The sequence below is a fragment of the Jaculus jaculus genome, chromosome X (genome assembly GCF_020740685.1).
Source record: "Jaculus jaculus isolate mJacJac1 chromosome X, mJacJac1.mat.Y.cur, whole genome shotgun sequence".
Classification (NCBI taxonomy): Eukaryota; Metazoa; Chordata; class Mammalia; order Rodentia; family Dipodidae; genus Jaculus; species Jaculus jaculus.
Window position 1 is genome coordinate 46995207 of NC_059125.1, and position 15930 is coordinate 47011136.

At 38.4% G+C, this 15930-nt stretch overlaps 1 protein-coding gene across 5 annotated transcripts in view; it reads left to right on the top strand.

Moving 5' to 3' along the window:
* The window catches only part of Kdm6a (lysine demethylase 6A), a 189039-nt gene that overhangs the window by 108376 nt on the left and 64733 nt on the right, over positions 1-15930 (top strand). For all 5 annotated transcript variants that reach the window (XM_004665765.3, XM_004665766.2, XM_004665769.3 and 2 more), the window contains exons 7-9: positions 1271-1325; positions 6212-6246; positions 10607-10700. In XM_004665765.3, the coding sequence (XP_004665822.1) occupies positions 1271-1325; positions 6212-6246; positions 10607-10700 (184 nt within the window). The remainder of the gene's footprint in view (positions 1-1270; positions 1326-6211; positions 6247-10606; positions 10701-15930) is intronic.

The following is a 15930-nucleotide window of genomic DNA, read 5'->3' on the forward strand; positions in this document are numbered from 1 at the left end:
GCTGGAGAGATGGCTTAGTGATTAAGCGCTTGCCTGTGAAGCCTAAGGACCTTGTTCAAGGCTCGATTCCCCAGGACCCAGGTTAGCCAGATGCACAAGGGGGCGCACGTGTCTGGAGTTCGTTTGCAGTGGCTGGAAGCCCTGGTGCACCCATTCTTTCTCTCTCTCTATCTGCCTCTTTCGCTCTCTGTCTGTTGTTCTCAAATAAATAAACAAACAACAATTTTTTTAAAAAAAGTAGTACTATTAGACTACTAGCATTTAAAAAATATTTTAGTGCTTAGCAGTTGAGGCACTTGCCTGCAAAGCCAAAGGACTCAGGTTCAATTCCCCAGGACCCATGTAAGCCAGATGCATAAAATGGTACATGCATCTGGACTTAGTTCATTTGTAGCAGCTGGAGGCCCTCCCTTTCTCTCCCCAATAAACAAAATATTTATTTGAGAAAGAAAGAGAATGAGTAAGGGGGAGAGGGAGGAAAAAAACCACAGATACTGAGTATGTACATGCCAGGGCCCCCTGTCTCTGCAAATGAACTCAGATGCATGCAACACTTTATGCTTCTGGCTTTACTTGGATATTAGGGCATTGAACCCAGGCTGTCATGTTTTGCAAGCAACTGCTTTTAACCACTGAGCTGCCTTTCCAGCTCTTAGCAATTAAAGTTTTTTTTTTTTTTTCTTCTTTATTTGTGAGGAGAAAGAGAAAGCACCTCAGGGACTCTTCCCATTGCAAATGAACTCTAAACACATTTGCTACTTTGTACATCTGGTTGTACATGGGTACATGGAAATCAAACCCAGGTGGGTAAGTTTGCAAGCAAGTGCCTGTAACTGCTTTAAACAGTTGCACTTGCAGCATTCTTTTAAAAATGATAAGACAGGGCTGTAGATGTAAATCTCGTTATAGTGCATATGTGGCATGCATGAAACCCTGGATTTCATCCCCAGTACTTCAGCCCCCCCAAAAGATACATTCTATTTAAACCTTTTTAACACTTCCTGTTTACCCGAAGATGTAAAACCTAAAGCTACTTTATAGAACTAAAAATATAAAAATATACACTCCACTGCATCAAGAAAGTAATGGAACCAGCATTTATTAATTGCTTCCAATAGATGCTTAAAGTTGATTGGCCCATACATTTTATATGCTCATATAGTTTTAGTGTTGTGTTAGGTCTGACATACCTCAAAAATATTTTAAGACTTATTCATATGACTCTACATTAATTAGTGCTTTAACTTTCTTACTCTCCTCTTGTTTACAGCATTTGCAGTTAGCCTTGGTTGACTGTAACCTCTGCACTTTGTCCAATGCTGAAAGTAAGTATTGAGTACCTAAGTTTGCTGTGTGTATTCAGATAAATTTATTGAAAGTAATAAGCCATAATAGTAATAATATGAGTGATAATTTTTGTAGTTTGTTTCTTCCAGGATTGTTGAACATAACTATTTGTTGTTTTTATAACTACTTGTACATGCAGAACATGTGAGACCAGATATTTTGACCAGCACGTTTTAAAAACAGATAGTGAAGTGGGTCCTGGAATTAAATTTATCTATTCAATTGAACAAGTCTTTTTATGTACATATTAATTATTTTGTAGATGATGTAGAGGCATTACAAATTGGATTTGTCAGTCTTTAGGAGAGGTAAATATACAAAGACATTTATGAGATAGCTCACTGATTCTGCTGTGTGGTATTAAAGTTATTGGTAATTCTGAGCAATACTGTGACTTTATTATAGTTTGACATATCACTTACAAAGTTTTAGGTGGTATTTTCCAATTTAAGATGAAAGTTTTTAGGAAGTGTGCTCTGACACAGTTTTCTTCAAACAATTATTTTCTATTTCCATATAGATTATTTTTTCCCAAAAGGTGATTGTTTTTTCAGCCAGTATATTTTGGTACATTCATATAGTACGTACTTTGATATAGAAAATCAATAACTGAATATTTTTTAATTCAGTTTAGTTTTTCAAATTTTTTTATAAAATATTTTATTTACTTATTGGAGAGAGGAAGAGGAAGATATATGTTTAGAGAGAATGGACACATCAGGGCCTGCAGCCAATTCAAACAAACTTCAGACACATGTGCCACCTTGTGCATCTGGATTACCTGGCTACTGGGGACTTGAACCTGAATTCTTAGGCTTCTCAGGCAAGCACCTTAACTGCTAAGCCATCTCTGCAGCCCCTGAAAAAAAATTTAAAGCGCGACAGAAATTGCATAATAGTAAATGAAAAATTTAAGTATTCAGTGGGTTTTGGGTATAGGGAAATAAATGTTTTAGTATGATTTGGGTTTTTGTTTGTTTGTTTGTTTTATTTTCCTTTCCCCTCCCTTTCCCATTCCTCCTCCTCCTTTCCATTTGATCAAACAGTGTTAGGGGAAGAAATAAAAGCTTAGAACGGGCTGGAGAGATGGCTTAGCGGTTAAGCGCTTGCCTGTGAAGCCTAAGGACCCCGGTTCGAGGCTCGGTTCCCCAGGTCCCACGTTAGCCAGATGCACAAGGGGGCGCACGCGTCTGGAGTTCGTTTGCAGAGGCTGGAAGCTGTGGCGCGCCCATTCTCTCTCTCTCCCTCTATCTGTCTTTCTCTCTCTGTCTGTCACTCTCAAATAAATAAATAAAAATAAAAAAAAATTTTTTAAAAAAAGCTTAGAACAAGAGAACAGTGGTTAAACATTGTTGCACTTAAACCTGAAGTTACACAAAGTACTAAAAACTGAGTTAAGGGATATATACAGTGAGCAAGTAGATACATGCCCAGCTCCTCTGTTCTTTTATTTAGTCAGCAACCTAGAAAACTATTAGTGCAAAATAGTCTCCATGTTTAGAAATGTCTAAGGAAATGTTTAGATTAGTGAAAAGGCTATAGAATTCTGAATATATGGGTTGTGGTGGCATGGAAAGTCCTTGCCTGATGCCCCCACCCCAAAGGAAAATGGATCCATTATAAAAAGTAAAGTGAGCTGTGAAAACATTTCTGCGGGAGAAACCTTTTACTTACAGTTTATGTTTTGAAAAGTTGAATCATGATGATATGACTTTTCATCATAAGATTGTTTTGGGATAAAATAATTGTCTTGTATTAATTTTGTTAATTCTAAAGATTTGTTAAAATTTGTTAATTCTAAACATATTTCAGACAGCTAGGGAGGTGGTTCAGAATGTAAAAGGACTTGGTGCAGGCATAAAGACTAAGGTACCTGAGTTTCCCCAGACCCTATATAGCCATCATGAGGAGTGGACATGAGAAATCACTGGGGCTCGAGAAAACCTGCAGCTCCACATTCAGAAAGAGATTCACTGTCCAGGAGACAACACAGTGAGCAATAGAGAAGCATACCTGATGTTCACCTGACTTGTAGTCATGCTTATCTGCACATACACCAGATTCACACCCTACTGCACATACTACATTTCAGGATCTGTTATAGTAATATTTGTTAGAAATTGTCACCTCACTTGAGACTTGCTATGTGAAACTTTTTAGTTGAATGGTTATGCTCCAATTTGAAGAGGACTTTTAAGAATTTAAGTTTCTGATGCTTTTTATATCACAGAAGATGCCATTGGATTTAATAGTTCATAGGGTCATAATATCCTTTTTAAAAAGCTTTTTCTTTATTTGGGGGGGGAGATGGAGAGGAAAGAATAGGCACACCAGGGCCTCCAGCCACTGCAAATGAACTCCAGATGCATGTGTGGCTCCCCGCCCCCCACCTTGTGATCTGGCTTACTTGGGTACTGGGGAATTGAACCTGGGACCTTAGGCTTTTCAGGCAAACGCCTTAAACCACTAATTAGGCTTTCTTTCCAACACATTAATGTCCTTATCATGGAACCTAGGGCTGGGCCTAGAGCAAGTTTATGGTGGTAGTAGGACACCAGCTGGCTGTTGACCTTGTTCTGTCCCCTCCCCCATGTTACTTAGCAGAGAAAGAGTATTGAAGAGCAGAATTAACATTTCTGCCTCACTCTGTAATGATCTCAGGTGAGCCTTGATTACAACTCTATGGCTGCAGTGGAACCAGAAGTGTGGGGGGGGCGTTAATATCTTCAGTTATAATTTTTATGTTTTTCATGAAAAATTTTCATTCTAATGATATTTTAATTTTGACGTATAATATTTAACTTACAGAGAGTACTTTATAGCTAAAACTTTCGTTTTAAAGTTCATTAAGTATTTTGCTTGCTTCTCTAGCTTGTATGAGATACATAAAATATTAGTTATTTGGTTTACCTATTACCTAAATGTAAATGTTGATCTAGGGAATAGGAACAAGAATACCCCACAGAAGTGAATAAAAGTGTAGGCCTTGACCAAGGTGTCTGACTCATAATCTTAGGAACCTGTATTGACAGCCAGCCTTTCAGCTTTGAGGAGAGCTTTGGGTCTTGTTTTAAAACTCCATACAAAGTTTTTGCATGTAATTTTGGAAAGCTCCTAGATTCTTTAAAATCCAGGTAGAGAAAAAATACACAGACTTGCTATTTATAGCAGACAGCTTTAGGTTTGCTGAAATGAACTTTCAAACCAGGTATAGTTAGGGAGGAAGAGATATTTAAAGCTTACAGATCCAGGGGAAGTTCCATAATGGCAGAAGAAGCTGGCCTGCTTTTACAGGTCCAAGCAGAGAGAGAAGCCACAAGCTAAAAGCCATACTGTACAGCCTGCAGGAACTCCAGGAGGAGCTCAGCCACTTTGTTGCATATCTTTAGATTGACTGAAATCTCAAACCTATCACCATACCTTAAGATCCTCCCAGTGACACCTCCTCCAGCCAGGTGGCTGCAGATCCAAACTACAAACTAATAAAACACTGAATATATTGGGGGCCGTCTATTCAGACTACCACGCCATTTAAGAATGAAAGTTGTCGCGTCCGCCTCGACCAGCAAGGAAAACACAACCGCCAGTTCTTCTTACAGCAGTTTTATTCAGGCAACTTCAAGCTTCATCTTCCGCGAGCCTCGGGCAGGGATTCCTTATAAGCGCACTCACTCCACCCAATCACTCTAGGCCACGCAACCCCTCCAGACGAGCATCAGAAACCAATGAGCGGCAGAGATGGCAAACTCCTCCAAATATGGACTTGTTTGTCCCAAGCACTGAACTTCCGTCAGGCGCCATCTTTAGGGCTTGGCCAGGGGTACTCTTCCCCATAGGCCTTGGCCATGCGGGCCGAGGGGCTCCCCACAGAAAGTCATAATTTTAAAGTAGCCAGTGTCTAGTTTTCATTCCTGGTTCATTTTTTGCTCTTATTCAGTAATTTAAATACTGGTGGATAATTTATATACAATGTCAGGATGAAAATGAAATTGAAGTTAAAATACTTTGATTTGATTGGTTTCTGAATGCATACATGGTAATCCTGAAACTGTTTATCACTTGCTTTCCAATTGTTTTGGCCTTTTTATACTTTTTAAAATGATGAAATCTATATAATTCTAAAGCACTGAAAAATAAAATCAGCTCATTTCTGCTGTTGCTATATCATCCTGGTGTATGACTTTGTAATTAGTGTTTATAGGTAATATATACAAAATGTCTCATGGCTTTTGAAAATACAGTTTATATTAGATACTGATATATTAAAACATTTATATTAACTATTTTTTTACTTGTAACTTTAAGTCATGTTTTGAAGTATATATAGAGAGTTTAAGTGTTTCCTCTATTTGTGTTATTAATGTTTCTTTTTTTTTTTTTTGTGCTTTTAGAAGTAGGGTCTCACTCTAGCCCAGGCTGTCCTGGAATTCACTATGTAGTCTTAGGGTGGCCTTGAACTCATAGCATTCCTCCTACCTCAGCCTCTCAAGTGCTGGAATTAAAGGCATTCGCTACCATGCAAGCAAGCACTTAATCGCTAAGCCATCTCTCCAGCCCTAATGTTGTCATTTTTAACTTTGTAAAATATATACTCCCTTGCTGTAGCTATTAACACCAATAATTACACAGAAAAAAGTTTTGTTTGATAATGGCCAACAATAGCTACATAGGATTTCATACTGTGTTTATTCTTTACTATGTGTTTTCTTTTAGTTAAATCAAAGTTATGTTCCTTTGATAATTTCATATTTGCATAGCATAAGCTACGCTTGTTTTATATTTTGTTATTCTTAACCTTATTTGCCCCAGAACTTGCTATATTGATACTGATCTTTTTTGTTTGTTTTTTTGTCATCCTTTGCAGTTCAGTTTCACATTGCCCACTTATATGAAACCCAGGTAAGTGTTTTAATTCACCTAACTTAAAAAAAAAAGTATCATTTGTCTGGCCATGCATGGTGGGCCCATGTCTTTAGTCACAGTACTCAGGAGAATGTGGTAGGAGGATTGCTTTGAGTTTGAGGCCAGCCAAGTCAGCTTAGGCAAGAGTAAGACCCTACATTTAAAACAAAACAAAACATGTAAAACTTGTTATATTAAAATGAAATTAAAGTTTTGGCCATTGCCTTTTAAGTAGTTTTGGGAAAATATTGTTTATTATACAGAGTACTTGCTGTATACATAGAATCTCTCTTTATGATATGCAATTTTTAAGATTTACTCAAATGGCAATATTAAAGATTTATATTGTGATTCATAGTCCTTCATTTTCTTTTTAACATATTATACATACTTGTTCTAATAGGCTGCTTTTTAAATGGTTTTGTTCATTAATCACATCTTGATGTTACTACCATTAGTTTCATGGCTGCTTAATTTTCAGATCTTTTCAGTTTACTTTGCAAATTCTCTTGTGTATGGCAGCTTTTGCCTGGTTGTGTAACATTTACTTTAGCAAACTACTATTGAAAATAGCATTATATTTGTTGAGACTGAAAATTAGGTAAGCATAGTTTGTGAAAGACAAATTGGGTAACAAGTGCCAAAATCAAAAGGTACTGTTTAGGGCTGGAGAGATGGCTTAGCGGTTAAGCACTTGCCTGTGAAGCCTAAGGACCCCGGTTCGAGGCTGGTTTCCCCAGGTCCCACGTTAGCCAGATGCACAAGAGGGCGCACACGTCTGGAGTTCGTTTGCAGAGGCTGGAAGCCCTGGCACGCCCATTCTCTCTCTCTCCCTCTGTCTTTCTCTCTGTGTCTGTCTCTCTCAAATAAATAAAATAAAAATAAAAATTTTTAAAAAAAGAAAAAAAAAGGTACTGTTTATTAAATGTATACGTAGTTTTATTTTCATGTTTTGCTCTAACTGTACAATCAGGCAAGTACCCAGAAGATTCATGATTTAGCTACATGCCCTTATCTATATTTACTTATAAAATAGATTCTGATACTCTGGTGTGATCAATTATGTTCATGTCTCATGAGTTCAGTCCTCAAATGATTTTCAGGTTATGTTATTAGTGGGAAAATGCAAACTATAAAAGAATTTACTTTTAAAAATATTAATTTAGTTATTTGAGAGAGAGAATAAGAGAGAGAGAGGACGTGCCAGGGCTTCCAGCCACTGCAAACAAACTCCAGATGCATTACACCCCCTTGTGCATTTGGCTTATGTGGGCCCTGGAGAATCGAACTGGGATTCTTTGGATTTGCAGGCAAACACCTTAACCGCTAAACCATCTCTCCAGCCCTAAAAGAATTTACTTTTTTTTGGTGGGGGGAGGACACATGCAAACCAAAATATACATGTACCATTTGGGCCAAAGAAATAAATAGTAAGGATAAATAGTGACAAATGAATCTATTACAAAGAGTGCAATAACTGTACTGCAGGATATTGTGGGGAAACTTAACTAAGTAACTTTGCAGAACAGTGTTTTGACTTTATAATGTAAAGGTGAGAGGCAGTAAGAACTATACAGGATTCATGTACTATACTTCTTACAGATGTAGGATTAAAAATATGGTAATGAGCTGGGCGTGGTGGCACACGCCTTTAATCCCAGCTCTCGGGAGGCAGAGGTAGGAGGATCACCATGAGTTTGGGGCCACCCTGAGACTACATAGTGAATAAAAAACCGAAAAAAAAAATATATGGTAACGATTTCACATGACTACTAGAAATAAACAACATTATGGATAATGCGAGCTAGATTTGTCATTGTCAAAGAGAACTTTTAATTGAGGGGTTGAAGGCCTGGTGCAATTGTAGTATTAGTTGCAATTAAAGACATCATTGTGAATTTATGGCCATTATGAATATGAGGGTTGGATAGAAATACATGTGAGAGTGTCATATGTGTACATATATATTCATAAATATACTTCCTAGCCTTATTTGTAGGGAAGGCCTAGAAACAATTATCTTCCTCGATACCATGGATTTAGCTTTTAGCTTACAAATTCAGGGTTTTTTTTTTTTTTAACATTGTACATCAGAACCTCTTGTGGCTATGAATAAACATCATATGCCTGCTCATTCTTTTTTTTTTTTAAAATTTTTTATTTATTTGAGAGCGACAGACACAGAGGGAAAGACAGATAGAGGGAGAGAGAGAGAGAATGGGCGCGCCAGGGCTTCCAGCCTCTGCAAACGAACTCCATACGCGTGCGCCCCCTTGTGCATCTGGCTAACATGGGACCTGGGGAACTGAGCCTTGAACCGGGGTCCTTAGGCTTCACAGGCAAGCGCTTAACCGCTAAGCCATCTCTCCAGCCCGCCTGCTCATTCTTTGTGTCCAGCTTACACAGTGGCCTGGGAATTGCACCTAGGCTGGGAAGGCTTTATATTGAGCTTTCACTCCAGCCCCTCGAGTACCGTTCTTTAAGAAAAGGAATGAATTATTCTTAGGAAGAAGACCAGGGGAACTACAATTTGAGTTCTTAGGATATATTTGTATTTCCTGAAAATGAGGAAATAAGCAAAGAGAAAAGAATGATAAAGACATGTCAAGAAGACTCAAGAGTTTACTTAAAGATTGGGAATCTTAATCACCAAATCGCAAGTTTCAAATCAAGTAATTACTGTAATGCAAGATAAGGTACTTATTAAAATATATCCATACAGATTTAAATACATAAATGGAAAGGGATGCTTGTCATAGTTTCAATTAATATATGAGAAATGATGAAAAATCACTTTTTCCAAATTCCAAAGTAATAAAAGTCATAGACCTGAGGAAATAATTCCAGATTGGATCTTGGATCAGAAAGAGAATAATAGTGGGCCTGATGGTGAAATTAGAACACATTTCTGCAATTTACTTGATTTTATTTCATCAGTGTTTATTCTGCCAGTCTAATTCATGTATTTTGAGGTCGTATCTTCCTGGAGGGTTAATTCGTTCTATTTTATTATGAAATATTCTTTTTTAATTCTGGTAATACCTTGTCTTTAAGTATGTGTTAATCTGTTATTTATTCACTTTAGCTTTATTTTTTAATTGTCATACAGATTTAGCTTTCATTCATTCTGGTATTTTCAAATGTTTGTTTTTGTTGCTTTCTACTTCTTTTCTCTTCTTACCTCTAATTCCTCTCCTCCTATATATTCCCTCCTGTTTACATGTCACTTCAGCTTTCTGATGCATACTTTTTGCATGATACTTCCATGAAGTGCTTTTCCTAAGATATAAATTTGGACACATTGCTTGAATGTGTTTGGTGTGTTATTAAATAGTCCTCTTTAACTAGTCTAAGAAGGTTTTTGTGAAATCTCTGCTTGTCTCTGACTTTTCTGCCCTGATTGCTAGTATTCTAAACATGCATACATTTATCTCCCAAGGCCAGTCTGTTGGACTTGCCTCAAAAGTAACATAAAATAAATAGGGGAGATTTTAGAGAACTTCTCATTGAAATTACTGGTATTAAATGAACTTTATTTTTCTTAATTAACTTATTTAATTAATTAGAGAGAGAAAGACTGTCAGATAGTAAGAGAGAAAATGGGCCTGGCAGGTCCTCCAACCACTGTAAATGAATTCCACACACATGTGCCACCTTGTGCATCTGGCTTACATGGGTACTGTGAAATCAAACCTGGGTCTTTAGGCTTCACAGGTAAAGCAACGTAACCACTAAGGGATTTCTCCAGCCCTAAGTGAACTTCATTCCATTAATTAGCTCAGTAAGTTCCTAAGACATTACTTTTGTCTTAAAAGTTTAAAGATGGCTTTGCAGTTATGGTGCTTGCCTGTGAAGCCTAAGGTCCCATGTTTGATTTCCTAGATCTCATGTAAGCCAGACATACAATGTGATTCATGTGCAGAGTTGCACATGCACACAAGGTGGCACACGCATCTGGACTTTGATTACATTGGCTAGAGGCCCTGGCATGCCAATTCATTCTCATTCTTTCTCTCTGTCTTATTCAAAAACAAAACAAAACAAAAACCCTCTTGAAATAAAGTTGAGGTTATTTATGTTTACAATAAGACTATTTTAGCTATTTTGTATTAACATATTTTAAAAACATTGTAGTTTAATGCTATTTTGGTACTGTGAATATTATATTGGGGTTAACATACACTGGAACATAGTCTGTTCAGAGTTTTCTAGTGTTATAAGGAAATATTCAGTAATGGAATCAGTACTTTTTTCTTTCAATTTGTTTAAAAAATGTGAAGCACAAGAAATGTAATTAATATATGGAATAGTTGTTTAAAGGTTATATTTTTTCTAAATTATGTTTTTTGCTCTTTAGAGGAAGTATCACTCTGCAAAGGAAGCTTATGAACAACTTCTGCAGACAGAAAACCTTTCTGCACAAGTAAAAGCAACTGTTTTACAGCAGTTAGGTATGTAATATTTTATAGTGTATTAGAAATGTTTCTTTATAGGTTTTTAGAGTTGATAAATTTAATCTTAATGCAACTCTTTTCCCTTCTGCTGCCAAGTATTTTCTATCTTATATTCTATCTTAGTGTTACTCTTTGGTAGAGATGATCCTTCTAAAAACACTCAAAATTTTTCACTAGTATTTAATCTATGAGTGAGAAGGATTTTCTGCTTCCTTTGTGCTGCATATATGCTTAATGAAGTTAATTGACTGGGGTCACATAGGTATTGGTGAACTTCCTTTCATAGCTATTGATATTAATAACTAAGGGGCTTGGGTAATGGCTCATTGATTACATATGTTTGCTTGTAAAACCTTCTGGTCCAGGTTCAGTTCCTCAGCCACCCATTTATAGGTGGTTGGGCATTTATAGAGGCAAGTGACCCTGGCACACATACACATTCACAAATAATTTTTTTTTTAAAATTTTGTTTGTTTATTTATTTATTTGAGAGCAACAGACAGAGAGAGAGAGAGAGAGAGAGAGAATGGGCCACTGCAAACAAACTCCAGATGCGTGCGCCCCCTTGTGCATCTGGCTAATGTGGGACCTGGGGAACCGAGCCTCGAACCGGGGTCCTTAGGCTTCACAGGCAAGCGCTTAACCGCTAAGCCATCTCTCCAGCCCACAAATAATTTTTAAAAAATATTAATAAATAAAAAATTTCATCTAAAATTTGCAGAACATCTGCCACTATTCTTATTTTTTAAATATTTCTATTTATTTATTTGACAGAGAGACAGGGAAAGAGGGAGGGAGGAGGAGAGAGAGAATGAATGAATGGATACACTAGGGCCTCTAGCCACTGTTAATGAACTCCAGATGCATGTGCCACCTTGTGCATCTGGGTCCTGTGGAATCGAACCTGGGTCTTTTAGCTTTGCAAGCAAGCACCTTGACTGCTAAGCCATCTCTCCAGCCCCATCACTATAGCTTTATAAGCGTGGAGTTCTAGTTTGATCTTAAATTTGAAGAAATTTAATCAGTTAGATTTGAATTGTCACCATTACCAATAAGGTAATGAAGAAGCTCCTCAAAACTTACATTTTGTTTACTTATTATTGAGTCTTATTTTTTTTCTGTGTTATATTTGAGTTATCTTTTCAATTTTGTTTAGTTTTAGTTTGGGAAAAATCATTTATTTTTAACCCAAATTATATGTAAATAATTTTATAATGTTACTTTTTATATAATTTAAAAATCAATTAAACTTGTATTTATTAATGTATTATTATATATAATGAACACATGGCCTTCATATGGATTCTTTGTTTTAAGGTTTTAATTTTATCCATTAGGATTTTTCTTGTTGTCTACAGTTTTAAGAATTATAGATGTTTAAAAATAGTTTGAGTGATAAGGTATTTGAATAATATCCGTTTTTATCTTGAATTGTAAACTTTTTACTTACATAGAAAAAATTAAGTGTGATGCATTAAGTAATTACTCCTTCAGATAATATTTGAATATTAACTATTTAATCTATATTAGAATTGTTAAAGCTTTAATGTATTTATGATATAGATTCAAATTGTGTTTTTATTGTTTTTGAATCATAAGTCACATAAATCAGAGGCTTATTAAATTTCAGAGTATAAAACATAATTTCTTATGATTTTTGAATAGACAACTTTCTCATAAGTGTGTCCAACTTAGGCCAATTTCATTGTTCCTGTTGCTGGAATAGCTTCTTCTAGAACCTGTTACTTTAGCTCTTGTTCTTACTTATAGTAGCTGAAGAGATATTTAATGAGGACAGATGAATAAATGAGTGGCAACTAAATTCCTTTATTTTTTCCTTTAAAGAATTTAAAAATATTCATTTGAGAGAATGGGTATACCATTTCATACATTTACATAATGCATTCTTATCACACCTAATCCATACTTAACTTATGCTTATGTACCCTTCTCACAAATACTGCTAAATTACCTCTTCTTTCCAACCAGTACCCCTCCCACTTTCATCTATTTTATAAATATTGGGGGAGTCAGGTAGAATGGGTGTGCCAGGGCCTTTAACCTCTGCAAATAAATTCTAGACACATGTGTCATATTGTGCATCTGGCTTATGTGGGTCCTGGGGAATCAAATCTGGGTCTTTTGGCTTTGCAGGCAAGTACCTTAACCACTAAGTCATTTCTCTAGCTTCACTTCCACTTTCATAACTGTGTATGTGTGGCTGTGTTTGTATGTATCCCACTGAGTTTAATTAAGGTTGCTTTCATGTGTATAGGTCAGAGGTTTCAGATGGGCAACTTAACATTTTCTATACTACTGAAGAATATGACTCTCTCTCTCCAGCAACCATCAATTGCCAAGAGTTCCTTGGTGCCCCTTCCCAATTCATTCTTGAGCTTGTAGGAAACCACAGCTGCTGTGAGTTTATGTTTGCAACACTTATGCCATGTCCAAGAGACAACATTCCACAGCACTTTTCCCATCCATCTGCTCTTAAATTATTCCCTTCTTCCTTTCATGATGTTCTTCAAGCCTTGGGGGAGGTGTTATGTCCCATTTAGAACTGAGTATTTACTCATCACTTATTTTCTTTTTTTTATTTTTTAATTTAATTTTTATTTTTTTATTGACAACCTCCATACTTATAGACAATAAATCATGATATTCCTTCCCATCTTCTACTTTCTCCTTCATATATAGACTCTCCATCATATCCCCTCCCTCTCTCCATTAGTTTCTCTTTTATTTTGATGTCATCATCTTTTCCTTCTATTATGAGGCTCTTCTTACTATGAGGCACTGTGAGGTCATGGATATCAAGGCCAGTTTTTATCTGGACAATTGCATTGTAAGCAGTCTTAACCTTCCTTTGGCTCTTACATTCTTTTTCTCTTTCTCTCTTTCTCTCTTTCTTTCTTTCTTCCTTTCCTCCCTTTCCTCCCTTTCCTCCCTTCCCTCCCTTCCCCTCCCTTCCCTCCCTTCCCCCCCTCCCCCCCCCTCCCCACCCACCCCCCCCCACCCCTCCCCTCCCTTCCCTTCCCTCCCCCTCCCTTCCCTTCCCATCCCTTCCTTCCCCTTCCCCTCCCTTCCCTTCCCCTTCCCCTCCCTTCCCTTCCCCTCCCCCTCCCCCTCCCCCTCCCCCTTCCCCTTCCCCTTCCCCTTCCCCTTCCCTTCCCCTTCCCTTCCCCTTCCTTCCTTCTCTCTTCTCTTCTCTTCTCTTCTCTTCTCTTCTCTTCTCTTCTCTTCTCTTCTCTTCTCTTCTCTTCTCTTCTCTTCTCTTCTCTTCTCTTCTCTTCTCTTCTCTTCTCTTCTCTTCTCCCCTCCCCTCCCCTCCCCTCCCCTCCCCTCTTCTCCCCTCCTCTCCCCTCCTCTCCCCTCTTCTCCCCTCCCCTCCCCTCCCCTCCCCTCCCCTCCCCTCCCCTCCCCTCCCCTCCCCTCCCCTCCCCTCCCCTCCCCTCCCCTCCCCTCCCCTCCCCTCCCCTCCCCTCCCCTCCCCTCCCCTCCCCTCCCCTCCCCTCCCCTCCCCTCCCCTCCCCTCCCCTCCCCTCTCCTCCCCTCCCCTCCCCTTCCCTCTCCTCCCCTCCCCTCCCTCCCCTCCCCTCCCTTCCCTTCCCCTCCCTTCTCTTCTCTTCTCTTTCGGTATGGTTTCACTCTAGCTTAGGCTGACCTGGAATTCACTCTGTAGTCTTAGGGTGGCCTTGAACTCACAGCGATCCTCCTACCTCTGCCTTGTAAGTGATGGGATTAAAGGTGTGTACTACCATGCTCAGCTTTGCTCTTATATTCTTTTTTTTTTTTTTTCAATTTTTATTACCATTTTCCCTGATTATAAAAAAATATCCCATGGTAATACCCTCCCCTTCCCCACACTTTCCCCTTTGAAATTCCATTCTCCATCATATCTCCTCCCATCTCAATCAGTGTCTCTTTTATTTTGATGTCATGATCTTTTCATCCTCTTATGATGGTCTTGTTTACGCACTGTGAGGTCATGGACATCCAAGCCATTTTGTGTCTGGAGGAAACACGTAAGGAGTCCTACCCTTCCTTTGGCTCTTACATTCTTTCTGCCACCTCTTCCACATTAGACCCTGAGCCTTGGAAGGTGTGAATGAGATGTTACTCAGTACTCCAGTCATTTCTTTCAGGCACTGTGATACCTTCTGAGTCATCCCAAGGTCACTACCATATGAAAAAAGATTCTCTACCCAAAGTGAGAGTAGCATTAATATAAGGGTGTAAATATTAAGAGAAGTGCTTACTGGGCAGTTTGATAAGCATAGTACATACATTTATCCAGACATAAGCAGATGTTACACCCCTAGGGCTCATGACTACCCCTGTTTTAAGTTTTCAGTATCAGGGATGTATTCCCTCCCATGGAGTGGACCTCGAGTCTAGTTGGAGGGCAGTTGGTTTCCGCCATGACAGATGTGCCACTATTGCACCAGGTGGCTCATTTGGGCTGGCTGGCCAATTATAAGGCTTGCAGTGTCCACTGTTGAGTATCTTCACTGGTGATATCTCTTTCTCCCATTGAACTACATGTAGAATGGCTTCTTCTAGCTTTCTGTCAGCTGGTCTACATGAGAGAGATTATCAGCTCAGTTTCAGCAGGATTTCTCAGTGGCCTTGCAGCCCAAGTATGTGGAATCTTCAGCAATAGGGTCTTACCATCTGTTCCTGGTGGGAAACCAGGAGCCTTGGCAATGGCCCTTCCTGGCCAACAGCTCACTGGAAGGTATCCCATCCCTGGCACTGAAAATTTTCTAACAATGATCTGTGCCTCCTGAGTGTTCCATTGTCCAAGAACGGAGGATTCCATATGATTTTTTTTAGCTGTGGTAGGTGTCCCACATTAGGGCTTATGACCAGATTTGCAGTACTAGCCATGGAATTTTTTCCTGTGAGTGTATGTCACAAACAATCATAGATTGGTTGGTTGCCCCATGTCAGTCATGCCATAGGCAGAAGGGTCAATTGTGTAGCATGCAATGTCCATAGCCAAGTAAGACCACTGATTTCTGACCCATAATAAATTGCATAGCACATTCCAGAACCAGAAAACTAGCAAGTATGAGACTTTCCGCTCAGATTCACCTTAATTTCTCAATGTCCTGCAACTAAAACTAATGTTACGTCAATTGCAGTAGCCTCTATTGTTAGGGACACCTAGGTTCTCCATGTCCAACACTTCTTTGGGAGATATTCTATTCATAACACATGG